This window comes from Schistosoma mansoni, chromosome 2 (genome assembly GCF_000237925.1).
Source record: "Schistosoma mansoni strain Puerto Rico chromosome 2, complete genome".
Taxonomy (NCBI): Eukaryota; Metazoa; Platyhelminthes; class Trematoda; order Strigeidida; family Schistosomatidae; genus Schistosoma; species Schistosoma mansoni.
In genome coordinates, this window is record NC_031496.1 from 8352466 (window position 1) to 8370256 (window position 17791).

Sequence of the window (17791 nt, forward strand, 5' to 3'; positions counted from 1 at the left end):
TATGTAAGTCAGTTGAATCTTAGCTTATTTGAAGTAGCTTCACTTCGATTTGTGAATCGGACGGGTCGTGCCATTTAATATGTCTCGATTACTCTTGCTTAACCAAACAGTTTGAAAATCGCGGGCGTTAGATTCGTGAAAACGTCGTGGTGCCATCTTTTGCAATCATGGCACCCTGACTTTTGACAGGATCAACCATATATGACTTGTCAATAAGCCCAAACGATTAGGTATCAAATCACGTTTAATTGATTGACTCACTTCATATCTAAAAATCGACATTTTAAGGTCAGGGTTAGCTTCGCTTTCTCTCAGTCTATGGAATGCCTTAGTGGGGTCCTCCAAAGTTTAGTACTAGGACCTCTTCTTTCTTTGATTAATATAAACGACTGTCCAAGACAAGTATCATCAGCTTTATTACTTTTCGCTGATGATGTAAAACTCTGAAGAGAAGTACGTAACCAAGAGGATAAGTTGGCACTTCAGGGGGATCTGACTGTGCTTCAAAGTTGAGCAGATGACAACGGACTTACCTTTAACACTTCAAAGTGTAAAGTAGTTCATCTGAGATATGCCTCAGCCTATAACTTCAACTTATGCAACTGACCTCTAGAGGTGTCTCAAGAGTGTTGGTACCCTATGATTTGGAGTCTTACGCTAAGTGCGGCAAAAATGCCTTTCGAGTAAACCTTACACTAGTAATATTGAAGCGTGAAGATACAACTGGTATTCTAATTTGACAACTAGCTACCAGCAGCACCTTCTATATTGGAACCGTTTCCTCACCAGTTGAAATCAGAAGTCAGACGAGAAGAGGTAGGAAAGATATATTTGATACGTTATCAATATATCGAGAAACGTTTATTCTGATCTGACTAGCGAACGTAGGAGCTGTGTCCCACGCTGGTTCGAAACGTGATCTGGTACGGATGCATGACCGAAAGCCTTCAGTTAAACAAGTCCACTTAAACAACGTGGTCAGCATCCGATGTCGAGCACTTAAAGAGCTATTAATTTTGTGGAATTATTTACAGCTACAAGCACATTTCTGACCAGTTTGACAGTAGAACTTTCCACATAATCTTCATCGCTTTTATTCATCTCCATTTTGAGTACGGAAACATTGTATTTCCTTCCTCACTCCAAAAGGATAGGAATACTCTGGAACATCACCAACGCCAAGTCACGAAATCAATTCGGGGATTCTAATTCAAGCCTTAAGAAGAGCACCTTCAATCACTGAACCTTTACCTATTAGAGTACAAGAGTCTCAGAGGTGGCCTTATGGCTTACAGCATCCTAAATACTTCTGGACATCCCCTTAAACACCTACTTAAGTTTAGCTTCAACACAAATCTAAGGGGTAACACCCATAAACTAGAGACAACACAGCTGAACGAAAAGTAGATACACTTTCTACTCCTTAAGAGTAGTCAAATGCTGGAATCCCCTTCCGGATGAGCTAGTCCAAACGATTTCCCAGGAATCCTTTAAGAGAAAACTTGACATATTCTTAAGGACTAAGGATCGTATCTTAGTATGATTTACCAGTTTCTTTTCTTCTTTTTCCCCTTTTGTCGATAATATGCCCAGGTTCCTGCCTCGAGGTAGTGGTGATCCACTGCTACTAGATACGGAAGCCTGTTAAGCGAAAGCTTCTTCTATTCCGTCCAGAACCATTTGTACCACTGCATGCCACTTTCCCCAGAGTATCAATAGCCTTGGCGTTGGCAACTACTTTTTTGAACTGTCCAGTCATTATTCGTATGTTTTCAAAAGAAAATCGACACAAACAATACCTAGAAACAAAAAGATGATCGAAAGAAGACATAGGACTGAAAACTGTTAGGTTCGAAAGTGTAAGCAAAGTTCAAGGAAATCAATGAACTCAAAAAAATACAAACGGCAAGTTATTTACGAAAAATCGAAACTTTTAGTGACTACTTTGAATGGATTACACGCAACGAGAATGAAAACAGAAGTCTTGATGCGTAACAAACGATTATAACAATGAAATTAACTCAGCAAGTAAAAATACCACTGTCGTTTTAAAATGGCGCGTATTGACCATCTCTATACTGGCTTGAGAAGCACTTTATTATCTATATTTTGAAATAAAGCGAGGTTGGATGCCACTTAAACTTCTTTTAATCTTCCGACGTTTGTGCAATCTATCAACGCCTTTTTGTAAAATATCTTGATTCTGATGATCAGGTTGAATAGTGTGATTTCGAACTGGTTTTGATTTTAGAATCCAATCTCTATGATGTCTAAGGGAATAACATTGTGTGGCCAACAAATTGCTCAAAGTATAACTACACTAATTTTGTGCTCAACATTTCAGCTGTTGGTCAAAAAATTATATCAGATGTGGCTTATTTGAAATCAAACTTCAACATTTCTCCCAAATTGGTCGTTGTTGAAGTAAGTTTCCCTAGTCTTTTATCGTTTTAGTCTCCTCAATGCGTTTTCTAGCTTATAATTTCTAGTTTTAATTTAACAAATGCCTACAACACATTGGCTACTTTCCTAACTGCATGCACTGCAACTGTTGATATCACATGCTTGAGTTCATGCTACCGCCATCTGCAAATCGTCAACAAATTACTGGTTTAGTACTGTTCCTGTTAAAACCCTACAACTTGGTTACATTAAAGTCTTTTACATGTATAATAAACCTCTGGATTCGTTTTCGGCTGTCACATATAAAATATAATTTTATGCATGCTGTTCTCCTGCCTTGAGTAACATTTTCTCTACTTAATAACTATAAAAGTCTGTTTCTCGTGGAATTACTTGGATAAACATAACTATCGTGTTTTTCCAGTGTTTATATACTCTATTGACACTTCAAAGTTTAACCCTACGGTCGATGTATTTGGATTACGAGTAAATCTAGTTTCTTGTTAAATGATTTGATGCTACAACCACTTTTTTTATCTACAGTCAGTGTTATTACTTAAGTTTAATCATTCACTCTGTTTTCGAGGTAAGGATCCCAGTTTCCAACTACTAGAAATAATTATAATAATTGTTAAACCAGACCCCATTGCATTTATCATATATTGTGTCCTTACAACTCATAGTTTTAGTTTCTAATCTTTGGCTACTGACAACTTGCTTGGAGATGAGTTCTACATAAATAACCTCTTCCCCGAAGTCTTTTAAGTGCCTGATGAAGTTTAATGTTTCTAAACAATAGCTTATGTTTACTCGTAAAGTTGAGATGTTCGTACATCGCAAACCCTTAATTCGTTGATTGCCGTTTACGAAAATTAGATACGGAACTCAAGAAGACTTGTTTCTGTCAAAACAATTGCATGAAAATTTTTTTTAGGGTGTGTCGAATACTTAATAAGTGATCACTTATGAATATTTTTGACATTTGGTTTTCGAGCCTCTGTTGTGCGGCAACGTCGTCAGTTTACTCGAAGCCTATATTTCCATGACGTTCTAATGCTCCAGTATTTTGTCACTAGTGCTGAACTTCTTTTGCAAGGTTTAATCAGTGTAAAAAGTCGTTTATTTGTGCGTCAGTTTTTCCCAAAACAATTGCTCATTTTTAAAGATTAGTTAGTCTCTGATTAATGGCCTGGTAAGCAGAAACAATCCTCATGTTCTTTCTAGCGAGAAAATACTGTTTCATCCTTTCATTTTTGACTCACCATGTTTCGTTCCTGTGATTTGTCTTTTTATTCCATATGATGTTTTTATATGTAGGTTGGTAATCTACCTCAGTCAAAGTTGTACATAGAGCAAAAATCCAAATTTGCAAAGAAGTATGGCATACTTTTGTCTCACATGCGATTTCCATCACATATTCCTGAGTCAGTGGTGAGATAAATTAATAAAGAAGTTGATGACAATAAAGCTTTTAGATTATGTTTATAAGTTGAATTCTGATTCATCAGTGCACGGTATCACTTTACAAGTAAGTTGTTTATCTGTGATTCCAATGGTTACTTAAACCAACAATTAAAAGTAAGATTGTTGAGTTCATTGACCACTTAACTTATATTGGAAGTCTCATCAGCCATATTGGGTTAGTGTTCAACGAGATCTCGGTCCAGATTCAGAAAGCTTGCTTGGATTTTGCCACCTTGTTTTACCTATGGTGTGGACGAAATAATCACTTAACCAACAGATGAGCATACTGCTTAACACTTTTCTCTTTTGATTTCTGGTTATGACGCTTGAACCATAAGGGGAGAGTATAAGACTATTGTTACTGAATCAGAGATATTCCCGAATCATTGTTCTTACGTGTTGAAACAACCGAGTAAACATTGTTGAGGTTAGGCTCAGAGTATTAAGTAAAGATGGTGAGTTGGTTGATGTGATTGTAAGTCTTTATCGAATAAGGCGTTTGGGACGTGCTTTTCGTGTCCTCGACTACTACTTACCCCAATGCTCTATGTTGGCTGACATGAAAGTAGAAGACTATGAGCGACCAAACCAAAACATGACATCAGTGTTTTAAGCCATTGACTACTGGTCTCAGCCATATTGGTAGGTTCAAGTTACTAGTTGGGACCTGCGCAATTACCGTAACCATGAGTTCGAGACTGGGTAACGTGGTTCAGAAGTGATCTCAACATCACAGATTCATTTATTTTTTGTCCTTCTTTACATCTTTAGTTTCATAATTACTTTACCCATTTTATCCCGCGAGTCAATTTTTTCTCTAATCATATTGTCTATGCTATCTATTTTTCACTATCACCGATACTGCTGCTACTTTCGTGTTCACCTGTGTGTGTGTGGACATGGATGGAGTCAGTCAGCTACAACGTAGGACTAGGCACATATATGCATCGGTGCATAGGTGCACATACTTGCCAGATTACAAATTTTCTGTCTGACCGATTGATCATATACGACTTTTGTGACATTTCCAATTTATTGGCGGATATTTTAGCCTAGGTCTCGTTAGGTTTTGGTGACTTGAGTACTGGTATTTGGAGTTTCCATGTACTGACGTGTTAGCTTTAATTTAGCCTTCCTCTTCAATATAGCTTCTCCACTAAACTCAAAACATTTTCCAACAAAAAATCAACTTCTAGGATTATTCATCTCATCGTAAGTTGCCTGTATTTGACAAACTTTTCGAAACAGTGCTATGATAAAATACTTCTTCAGTGTTGCTTGTTTTGCCATAAACCAAATCAGTGTATAGCGTTGAAAGATGTTTGGAAGGGAGATAATATTTAATGCAAACTAATCAATGAACCATATTACAAAAAACAACCGTTCAGGGGTTAACTGTGCGAGCAAAATAATAAAACTTTTTGTTCAAGCACCTAAATTTTCTGTAACTCTATGTACCGACTTATTATTCAAGAGAAAAATTTACATTGTCTCACCAAACTCAGTCAACATAATAAGTTTGAATGACTATGAACTAAGTGTATTTTTAGATGAATTATCCCCAAACATGTTAGTTAATTACCTATTTGTGACTGCTGTTTAAGTTAGGGTATTCTACTAGGTATAAATGTATACTTTCACTATTGTCATTCGGTTTCGTCTTACAGAAAAACTAATGCATTCAAAGATATTTAGCCTTAAATTTTTAAAAAAAATATTGCTCACATGAAGATACTGTAATCTACCCAAAGTGTACAAAATTAAAAAACTCTGTTACATATAGTGTAGTGTCATCAACGTCTTGAGTGAGTCTAAAAATATCTGGCACACGACACTTGATAAAAATAAGATAATTGATCTACATTTTACTCAAAGTTAGAAGATAAAGTACATGAAGACTTGAAAAGTTGAACCAACCTTAGTGAGGTAGTGATGGATGAAATTTCAGCGTAAATAAGAAAGGCCTATCTAACTCTGTGTATCTAGTAGATGTCCTAGATCGTTGATGTACCACAAGTACTTCAAAATATGTCTTCAAAACAATCGTATGTTCTGAAACTACTAAGTAAGTAATGTTAAGCTTATGAGTAAGTTGTATACATGTCTCGTAAGTCAATGGGTATTGCGAAGTTGTATAGATCATATGTTGAAAATCCCAAATCATTGTCCACCCCAATGTCCTGTTGACTTAAAGAGATTTAGATTAGAAGTTGCTAAGGGTAATGATAGAAAAGCGCTAGATTGTTGTGTAGGAAGGTGTGTTGTAAATGGGGTTCCTGTTTAATAGTATGTATCTTAGCGCTTTGTTATACTTATCCTTATTCTGCAATAATAAAACTCGGGGTCCCTTAAGTGACGTGAGCCAATGACGTAGGCGTATGCATTCTGTGTTATTTAAATCCTGATCATTTTTATATCATTTACTTTTCGTTTTTGACTCTTGTTCTTACTTTTCGGTATACTTCCATGCCTGCGTATATTATCTGTTTACTCTTACGAACTGTGAACCCATATATTTTTATGTGTATATTAAGCATCAGGCGTGTTTCATCCTGTGTTCTATTGGCTGGTGGGACTTCCTCTTTCCAAAAAGGGATAGAACTTTTAACAATATGTACATTTACTAATGACAAGCTTTACTAGAGAAGTTTTCCAAGCATAAAAATAGTATCTTAATATAGTATTTATTTTTGGTTGATCGCAATTCACTAGACCAGTCATCACATAGCCATTAGGAAATAATTTGTCCATTTGTGATCTATTGAAGTATTTTTATGTTAAGGGCGTTTAAATTTTAATCACAAACAAATCTAGTGGACTAAATTGATCATTGCAATTGTGTTTACACTTCATTTCTATGTTTCTTTCCTTTTTTGAAGTTACCGTTTGATTCCGATTCAAATATTAATGTTACTAATCCATTAAATGCTGTTGCTACTCTCAAGGATGTTGAGGGGTACGTTATCTATTTATGAAATTACTTTTTTTGTATGCCGTTAAGTTTTTTCCGCTAGTTTCTTTCTCTCAGTAACTGGGCATGGTGTTTAGCGTCAGTTGGGTTTAGATTTGTCCAGAACTTTAACTGGGAAGGTGGACACAGTGAGTTCACCTAGGGGAGTTGGGAAATCTTGGTCCCGAACTGATGGTGCACATGGGCTCCAGTGCTCTGAAGGAACAAATGGCGTATGAACCAATTGTTGGTCACCGGCTACCATGAGACTGAATTTCCTCACGTTGCTCCACTGCCTTGTGGATCAGACCTTTAGGTCGAAGGCTCTGGGTGTGGCCCCCTGAGAAAACCACCTGCTTCAGTCTGGGCACCCGAGTAGTATCACAGCCCAAACACAAACCAAGTGACTTGTGTGGCTCATATGTATTTGGTGCCCCTTTGTACCAATATTTATGTGTTCAAATAAATAAATAACTCTTCTGAACATTTTACAGACTAGCTTTGTGTAATTAAATGGGTTATCATTATTATCATTATTTGTTTAACACTGAAAAGATGATGTATTATCCTTGTTATTGGAACTATCCCTTATTGTTTACTATGTGGTAATGTTTGTAGTTTCCTGTTGTTGATATTAAGGGATGAATTTGGTCAATCGTTGTTGTAGCATGGACTCCCTAAAATGGATGTCTTTATTTAAAAGTTAATGGTACTTTAAAAACTATCAAGCAACAGGATTTTGGACTCACATTTCACCCTGTTAGGCATCATCAGTTGTATGTAATTCCATTTGTCGTAAGACCTCATTTGCCGTCAAAGAACAGTAAAATTCCGTTTGGAATATTAACAAAAATAAGATCCAAACCTTTGAAATCGCTAACAATACTGTGCTTACTCAGCTTTTTATGTAATGGAATGAGTGCGTTGTTGATAAGTCTTCATTTGCGATGAAATTATAATCTCTGTCCCAGGTTTCATAAACTTAGCTATTAGGGAATATAAACTAAAACGAAAGTAGGATTTAGAAGTATGTTAGTACAATTAGTCAAGACGGAAAATACGTAAGTACCACCTCGTGATAATCAATAAGTAGGTATAGGATAATTTATTATTAATTACGTGGATCGATTACCACGTTATTATTAGTATTCAAAAAAGTCAGCATCTAGATATGAAGCAAGGTAATCATAATATTCGTTTATGTCCCCATAACAGATTTTAAATTTTTCAATGCAGAGTCTGCGATTGTTATTTCAGGGTGTTTTGAGAACCTCAACCTGATAAAATGTAGACAAAATTTGTTCATTTTTCAGTGGTTCTCCAGTTACTTTTTTGAGTGAGAATGTGAAATCGATCAGGTATCCACGTACTTCTTCGCCAAGTCGCCTTTTTGTGGTATATTTCGAACGAATAACATGACGTTTAAATTCAGTTAGTCACAACGTAGAACTTCGTACGTACGTACATCAGTTCGGGTTGCCATACCACATTAGCACAGAGATGCAGTTGTCGATTCAAATCCCATAGTTGTAGAGGTAGTAAAAGTATAAGCAGTAATCGGAAAGATTAAGGTTTGAGGATGTTATTCAAGGATTATGATCCAGTGAAATAAATTTGGAAAGAGAAAAAAGATAGAGACATGAAGAATTCAGAAAACTAAACTTTGGGAAAACACAAAGAGTAGATGCACCTTCACCATTGCAAACGATTTTGAGCCATGTCATTCAAGGTCTCTAACCATCGGTTGCTGTTATCTCGTGGATCCCAACCAGGTAGTCTACACCTACCAACATGGCTCAGTCCACTTGTCAGTGACTTCATGGATTTGTGCCACGTTTTGGTCTGGCGGCCCCTAGCTTTCTTCCAACCTACTCCTACACCATAAAACATTGAACGTCGGGGCAGTCGGTGGTTGGGCATACGTAACACGTGTCACAGCCATCTCAACTGATGAAGTTTCACTACTTCACCAATTGATTTGCCATCCTTATCTAGTACCCGTTTCCTAACCACTGCATTATTTACTCGGTGGTCCCAGGATATACGAGCAATACTTCGGAGATACCTTTGATCGAATACTAGTAGCCTACGAATATCCTCTACTCTTACCGGCCATGTTTCACTGCCATAAAGTAGGACAGAACGAACTGCTGTGCAGTAAACCCGTTTTTTGATTGCTAGACGGATATCTCGCCTACGCCATGAATGACGCAAGTTGGCAAAAGCTAGACGAGCCTTCTTTATCCGTGCTGAGATTTCGTCAAACACCAGACCACAAGGGCTGATGAGACTCCCAAGTTAAGTGAAGCGGTCAGCGCTCTCAACTACTTCACTCTCTATCATTAGTTCAAGTGTCGATGCAACCCAATCCTGAAGTAACATTTTGCATTTCGAAGGAGAGAATCGCATCCCGAACATACCTGCATTGTTGCTTATAGTGGTCAGAAGACTTTGCATTGTGTCAGCGTCTTCACCAAATAGAACTATGTCATCGGCGTATTCTAAGTCAACAAATGAATCTCCCGGTAAAAGTTCAACTCCTGGAGATTTAGATGATGAAAGTGTTATTTCTAAAAGCACGTCTACGATAAAGTTGAACAAGAATGGAGAGAGTGGACAGCCCTGACGAACACAACTTGAGGTTATCAATTCTGATGACAGTTCTCCATAAACTCTAACTCGACCAGTTGTGTTCGAGTAGAGAGCCTTGATGAGGCTAATGTACTTCTTTGGTACTCCTTTCAGTGACAAACACTGCCATAGAACCTCACAATCAACTGAGTCTAATGCCGCCTTAAGGTCGAGAAATACTGCGATTGTAGGGCGTTTGAATGTGTGTCTCATGTTCTAGGACCTGACGTAGGGTGAATATCTGGTCTATACAACCACTTCCAGGTCGAAAACCAGCCTGGTTTCCTCTAGTCCACTTTTCACAAGCTTTGGTTAAGCAACGAAGTATTATTAAAGCTAATATTTTAGACACTATATTAGTCAAACTGATCCCTCTGTTATTGTCACAAGAGGACTTTTGTCCTTTCTTATAGACTGGCACAATCAGTGATTGGGACCAGTCAGATGGGATTAAGTCTAGTTCCCAGATTCTACCTAAGACCTCAGTCAATCTCGCTGCTAGTACTGGACCACCATCCTTAAAAATCTCAGGAGTAAACCTGTCAGGGCCTGCTGCTCTCCCTCGCTTCAGATTTCCTATAGCTTTTTCAACCTCGTAAAGAGTTGAAGGACTTACATCAATTTGCCATTCAGGACGACTGGGGATCGTGGGAAACCGAAGTGTAGCTGAAGGCCAATTGAACTGACCCCTAAAGTGTTCTATCCATCGATCCAATCTCCTGGATTGAGAATGGATAATATATCCATCTTTTTCCGAGATAGTTCCGCTGACAGTTGGGTTCCTAATACCGGTTTCTTTATCAAGTCTGAACAGTTGTATGCTGTTGCCTATTGCTACTGCCTTTTCCATCTCTCTTGCTTTCGCTACCCACCACTGTTCGCGATCATTGCGTAGGCTTCTTGTTAACATGCGCTTAGGCTTACTCCCCTCTTCATTATGTTCAGAGCCAGATGGGATGAGTTTTTGAGCATCTATCAGTGCAGTAGATGCTGCTGAGATCCATTGTTTATCCCTAACCTTATGGTTTACCGTACTAGCAGATATCACTGCTGTTTCCACAGCTTTTCGGATGTCATTCCACTCTGGCTCAGGTTGGGCACAACTTACACAGCTGCCTAACTGTTTTTCTAGTTGTTCCGGAAATATATTCTTAGCTTGCCTATCGTTAAGTAGAACCGTTAGAGGCTTCCCTGCAGTGTCTTTCCTACGTCCAGTAAGAGGCAGATTGGTACGTGCTCGCATTAGAGCATGATCTGAATCTAAACATGCACTCCAGAATAAGCGACAGTCTTCTATTGAGCCCCTCCATCGGTGACTGATAGCGATGTGATCTAGTCGGGTCCAACGTTGGGGCGAATTCGGGGGTTGCCACGTCAAAAGATGTTTTTCCTTGTTCTAAAAGTTAGTATTTGCTAGAAACAGGCGGATTTTTGATATGTTAGCTCAGTTCTTCTAAGGGCCTTACCTCCGGAGACGGAAATCCGTGAGGTAAGGTGAGGCGAGACATTTTTAGGGTCGACCTTTTTTAACCCCTTCCTTCCTTCCTTGTGAGAAGGCAGCATCGCTGCAGATTATGGTTGTCCGAGGGAAACACCTTACTGCTGTCACACCCCTCTACAGTCAGCAGTACGACTGCCCTCAGACCTTGAGTTGCTGGTTGTAATCTTACCGTTTTCCGATCAACCTGCGTGGCATGGTAGAACCTACAGGAACATATGTTCCAGTCAATATAACTCGGTTGCGTCATCACGATAGGCAAGCCCGACCACTACGTCAAGGTAGCAGCTACGGTCGTGACATTTAAACAAGACTGATCCATTATTGGGTGGACGACATATCTTTGAAATATGTATTCAGGTTGTTAAAAACATTTATTCACTTCCAATTCAATTGGTAGGTCGGTCGTTTGCTCATACGTTTTCTTTTTATATTGCAAATTTTAATGTCCTTAGTAGTTGATGTTTTCTTTTGTAAATAATCCCCGGTGTTTGTTTTTGTTGGTATCAAAGGAAATTTATCAAATCACATTCATCATTAGTTGATATTTGTTTGCCAACTAACATCGCTTACGTTATGGATGTTCACTCTTTTTATCGCTATATATTTCAGTCTGTGATAAAGCTTTGGAAAATTTTATGGGCCCAAATTCTGCGTATAGTTTCAAGCAAACTATATCTTTATTCAGTTAGTCTTAAAGACTTACTGACAATTTCCTTGTGTCCTAAAGTATATCATGCATTTCATGGACAATTATCTTAGCAATCTTTCTGTTTGTTCTTTATCTTTAGTCTGAATCCTTATAATACAGCTGTATTAAGTCGTGGGGATATACTATGCCCTTATTGTGAAAACGTAAAACAACAGCATGTTCATATACCTTGTACAGCAGCCGCATGCTATGCTTTTATTCGTCATGTTAATTTTCCTATAATTGGTTCACGCTGTGTAATCATTGGTGGTGGTCGTCTTGTCGGAGCACCCACAGCGGATTTGTTGTCACGATCGTGCGGTGCAACGGTTATACAATGTCACATACAGTCAAATAATATTAACGAAGAAATTAATCGAGGTGATGTTGTCATCTCAGCAGTTGGACATCCAAGATTAATAAAGGGTGAATGGATTAAACCAGGAGCATTGGTAATTGATTGCGGCTATTCTGTTCTGAATGGTAGGTGGGAATAGATCTGTTGTTTTAAGCTTTAATATGTCTTTTTGTAAACATTACTTTCATGCTTGTTTGTCTACGTTCACTGAAATGTTGATGAAGTATGCTAGTTTGAACTGACAGTTGTTCGTTCTAACTTCTACAACTCGAATACCTGATGGACATAGTAGGTTGGTGGTATGCACAACCAAATGGTTCAGGAAGAATATGTTGTACTTTGGTTATTAATGTACTTGTAATAACTTGAAAGACGAAAACTGTGATATGTATGGTTTGCTATTAGTGGTATGGGGACAGTTCTTCTTTTCCCTGTTGCTCACGTCTTGAAAGAATAATTTTCCATGGGTAATCTAAAAAAGCCTGTATTAGTAGTGAATTTACCGACCTGAAGCATAAACACAGAGACCAAGGGACAGCTACTCGAGGCCGGTCACACACGACCACTTTGTGGCCAGATTTTGATGTGTTAGTTCTATGCTTCAGAAGGCCTTATCACTGAATACACAAATTATCTGGGTAGTATGAGGTGTGACATTTTAGGGTTTACCTTTTCTAACCTCCTTTCATTATGTGGAGGTAGTATTGTGGTGTGTGCCACTGATTTCGACAGATATAAGTAGTAGGTATCATCAATTGGAAGTGAATTGCCTGGAGGCAGAAGGTTAAGAAGATCAAGGAAAAGAGAACGAGAACAGAGAATGATTGGTGTGGAAGTGAAGGAACAATGAAGTTTAAGACGATTGATTGACATTTCGCAAATGAAGTATTTACTGTATGATTCTCAGATTTCACTGAGAGATTCTATAATTTTGTGTTGAAATACATTTGGTTGTCCCCACTTGTGTTCTCCTTCACTACAATACCTCTGGAGATTCTGTTTGTCTGAAGGAAACACCTTACAGCAACCACATCCATGTACGGTTAGAAGAATAACTTCTCCCTCTTAACTTAAGTTACTGCTTCTAGTCTTACCGTTCCCTGATCTACCTGCTTGGTATGAACATAAAGGGTTGGTGTTTCGTCCAATATAGGCCGAATAAATCATTATGATATGTAAACCCTACCACGACGTCAAGACAACAACTATGGTTTGGTTCAGACTAATTATTATCAAATTTAATTCGTCAGTTATTAGTGTAACTCGTTTCCTGAGTGCAGGAATTTATGTACTAAGCTTTGAGCAAACTGTTTTTATGAGGGCTGGTAATATTACCCAGCAACCCAAACCAAAGTAAGGGAGGGCGGAGTTTGAACCTGTAGCCTATTGGATAGAAGCCGGACACTTTAACTACTAAACTGTCATCAAAATTTGTTTCTTTGTAGGTTCACTAATTGTTTCATTGAAGGATCTAGAACCGAACATTTTAGGTAACGTTATATAAATATACATATTTGTCATTACAGTTATTGCTATTTCCGTTTAAACAGATCCTCGAAATCCAAACAAATCACGATGCGTCGGTGATGTAGAATTTGAAACAGCTATAGAGAATGCGAAGTGGATTACACCAGTTCCAGGTGGAGTTGGTCCAGTTTCAATCGCTATGTTATTTCGTAATACCGTGAATAGTGCTAAATGGTCTGTAGGATTAAATAATTCCATATGTTCTTGTTCAAATTATTCTGAAAATGACATCTTATCTAAAGAACATGCCGACAGAAAAGTATCTAGATAAAAGGGATGATAACAGCTATCTTAGTTAATCTAATCAATGGATATTGTTTTTAGTTAAACATTCTGTACTTATTCAATTATCTTGAACGAATTCTAAACCAGACATTTATTTTAAACTGTTTCTACTACCTTCTATTAATTAGCGTATCGCTAATCGTAATATAGGCAGAAGTGATATTAAGCTCTCTGTTACTTATTTGTATACTCAATTACTATTACTTTCAACTGAGTATTTTAACTTCATGCAATTAGCATCTTGTGATGTATAATGTAAAATACCCCAACTACAAACAAAAGCACACAGCTCTTATTGTTCATATGAAATAAAAACATATTTTAAGTATATCGGTACAGTTTTCATTATGAATTGTTTCTGTTAATATGTATCATATTTACAATTGTTGGCTGTGTGATTCTGACGTTCGAACGTGTTTAAAATTTAGTAGCCACAAGGAAATTAAGGAATAATTACAATTGGTCAATCATTGAACAGCGATCAATGTCTTGTTTGTGTAAGCGTTTAGTGTTGATCGAATTCTGTCGACCAGGTTACTGTATGACCACTAGTGTGAGTGACTTGACTATGGTGAGATGTTATGTGTTCGGATGTCGTGACAGCAATAGGTCGGTGGTAACACCTCAGAATGTGAATCTAAAGGATGCAGGTTAGAATCCTACTAGGTACTTCGTAATAACGAGTGCTAAATGGCACGAAACCCGAGTCCAGAGTTTCCTGTTGACTACCTTTAACCACATAGCATCGCTGAATAATGTCAGGGTTAGTGACTCTTGAAAAGTAACCATCAATTCATTAGCGAACGAATATGTTTTTTATTAATCGTAAGGGTCTTTATTACTTCTTAAATATTAAAGACTAAACCCAACTGGACAATGTCGAGGGTCTTTATGAATGTGAAGTTTTAGATCCCGACCTGAATATACAAACATTTGTAACCGGTGAAAAATTTCGTATCCCTTGAATAAGTTGATGGTCATCATGGCTTTGACGTTGAAATAGATAATTGCTGAATATAGAACGGTATCGGAAACATAGTAACAAATGAAAAATGGGAATAAAACAGTATATATTTCTTGATACTGGCTGAAAGCAATCAGGTAGATAAAATGATGCGGTAAAATAATTTGTTCACAGTCAGATTTAAATATATATTTCACTTTTCTAGGGTGAAATCGGGTTTTATTTATGTAAAAACATAAATATTGGTACAAAGGGGGCACCAAATGCATATGAGCCACACAAGTCACTTGATTTGTGTGAGGGCTGTGATACTGCCCGGGTGCCCAAACCGAAACAGGTGGTTTTCTCAGGGGGCCACACCCGGAACCTTTGACCTAAAGATCTGATCCACAAGGCAGCGAAGCATCGTGAGGAGATGCAGTCCCATGGTAGCCGGTGACCAACGATTGATCCATACGCCATTTGTTCCTTCAGGGCACTGGAGCCCATGTGCACCACTGGCTTGGAATCAGGGTTTTCCAACTCCCTTAGGTGGACTTTCTGTGTCCATCAACCCGGTTAAAGCGCCGGACATTCGTTTTTTGTCATCTGAATTTCGTGAACAACACCCCCGCTACGAGAAGGCAGTTTTAAGTTGAACTTTATCGGTGATTCACGTACCTGAAATGGACTTAACAATGTCTGTTAACTTGGTGCGATTGGACCTTGTGGATTGTTTTAAATGAATAGTCAAATTAAGAAGTTGACATTTTTACGGCTAATCAAGCTATGGTGTTTCAGGACCTGTTTGTTCGAGTTGGCTATTAATGCAGTTGAGCGGAATGGTTCAACATAATTATGTAAACTGATAGATGGACATAAGTGTCTGAGATTAGCGTCTTACTATTTATGTATACAAATCATTAATTTAAGAACATAATTTTCATGTAGTATGTTCCTGGATATTTAACTAGGTAGTTTGTTAAATATTTTATTCATATTATCACCAATAAGTCTCTTCGTCATTTATAAAGCGTGTTCAGGATTCTTGATGGATTATTCCGTAGTTTTACTTAATTACATGACCGGTTATTCTTCATCGGCAACTGTTTTAAATTAGGAAACGAAGTAAATATTCTCATTCTGTTTTGTCATATGCTGTTAAGCTGTCGTTGGCTACGTAAATGTTGCACTCCTAGTACGACAACCGGTGTTAAACTTTTAGAACAAATCATACTATCTATTTGCGTCTCAATTTTTCATCATTCTTCTTGTGGGATATAGGGTATGAATCGTAGTAGTTCAACCAAAACAATATAGGCCTGTTTTCCAGTTATCACGCCCATTCTATTTGATGAATGGTTCGTGAATAATAAAACTATTGAGACTCACTGTTAATTTCTATGACTGTTAAATCACATTATTAGTTTTGTAAAATAACCGAAAAACGTGTTACGCTATACCGTCAAGCACGTATTAAATGCTATTGACAAAAATTTACCCTTTAGACGAAACAGAGGCCACAACAGATCATTAAACTTCATGAGCATCTCAAAGCAACGAAAAGTAGTGATCAACGCGTTGACGAGTGAACTTTTCATTGTAACTAATAATCGTCGGTTTAACATGTACACATTGTTCTGATTGGTCGACCGGTAATTCCGCAATCTACATTTTTCGTATTCTAAGGCATTAATTGGAAGATAATAATTTAGGTCATTCAAGCTTACGCTAAAAATACTTATTTAGATACGTCACGTGGCATACCTACAGAAATGTTTCTTTTCCCCACCAAAAGTTAGGGAGCGTTTTTTGAGAATTGATGTCCTTTTTACTCAGTAGCGATATGTTTAGCCAATGCTTCAGTCGAAACTTAATGGGAACGACAATTTTTGTATAACTGGCACATATATGTTAAGTGGGTCAAGTAATAGTTGGTAGTTGTTGAAAGAATACAAAATATCAATTAAGTCAACTTGACGAGTGTCGTCTATATACTTGTTAAATCAATTAATGACCGAACCGAGTTGGTTGTTTTCAATGCCTGCCACCCGTTCCTATACACGTTAGAAGACGATAGTTGCACAAGTAAGTAACTAAATACTGAGATCTATAACACAAATTGGCGCTGACCGTTTTCACAAGCCCCCATTGAAATATTGTTCAAGTTGACTGAGGCTTCTTAGGTCTTTGGGCCAATAGGAAGTGTTTATTTTGGATACTTTAAACCTTGGGGTACCTCTAGTTGGAAATCCCACATATGTTATATAGTGATGCAAGCCTGATGGTCTTAGAAAATGCTCTCAGGACTAATTAGTAGATGTTACTGGTCGCCTCATAAAGCATTTCAATTAGTTTACAGTACTGAAAGCAACTATGAATTTTCCAAATCTGGTTCGCGTAAAACATTCATTCCCTGATTTTGCTCGAATTATATGGAAATGCGCAATATATATATGTCACCGATAGCATTAACATTACATAGTCAGGTAGGCGATCCGACTGGTCAGCTAAATGGAGATTTCCTTTCATAATGAATAACGACATATAATAATTACAAAATTGAAATACGAAGATATTTCAATTTCATCGATTGAAAAAACTGTACAACTTTCAAGAGTATTACTATATTACTATTACAAACTTCAACATGGGACGGATTTTCACTACAAATTGATGGTTGGATAACCATTAAAAACCAAGGGGTGCAAATAACTGATCTCGTAGTTCCGGAACCCTGAACAGTGCACACTGTAAACATCATACATGGTTGGTTGAGAATCTTCAAGTCATGATAACTTTAACTCAGAGAGTCAGTCCAAGTTCTACTAATGCGCTACATTGCATGACGATCTGGTGTCATCGAAGATAGCTATCTCACCTACCGATTTGGCTAAACTTCTGATCACAGGCTTTCACTACAACTTCAAGAATCCATCTCTAATCTAATTACAAATGAAGGATTCCCCAAAAATCCTCTCATGACAATTCACTGTATCTCGTACATTAAAAGAAGTCAGAAATAAGTAACTCATAGAATG

The 17791-nt window shown here is 37.6% G+C and overlaps 1 protein-coding gene across 1 annotated transcript; it reads left to right on the forward strand.

The window, feature by feature from the left end:
- Window positions 1-2263: 2263 nt before the first annotated feature.
- On the forward strand, window positions 2264-14134 carry Smp_147650 (putative formate-tetrahydrofolate ligase; the record flags this gene model as incomplete). The annotated part of the gene is made up of 7 exons (XM_018795558.1): window positions 2264-2309; window positions 2345-2424; window positions 3721-3834; window positions 3872-3931; window positions 6747-6823; window positions 11738-12120; window positions 13546-14134. 7 exons carry the CDS (start codon window positions 2264-2266, stop codon window positions 13791-13793), a joined length of 1008 nt encoding a protein of 335 aa, XP_018649859.1. The 3' UTR covers window positions 13794-14134.
- Between the last annotated feature and the right edge of the window lie 3657 nt (window positions 14135-17791).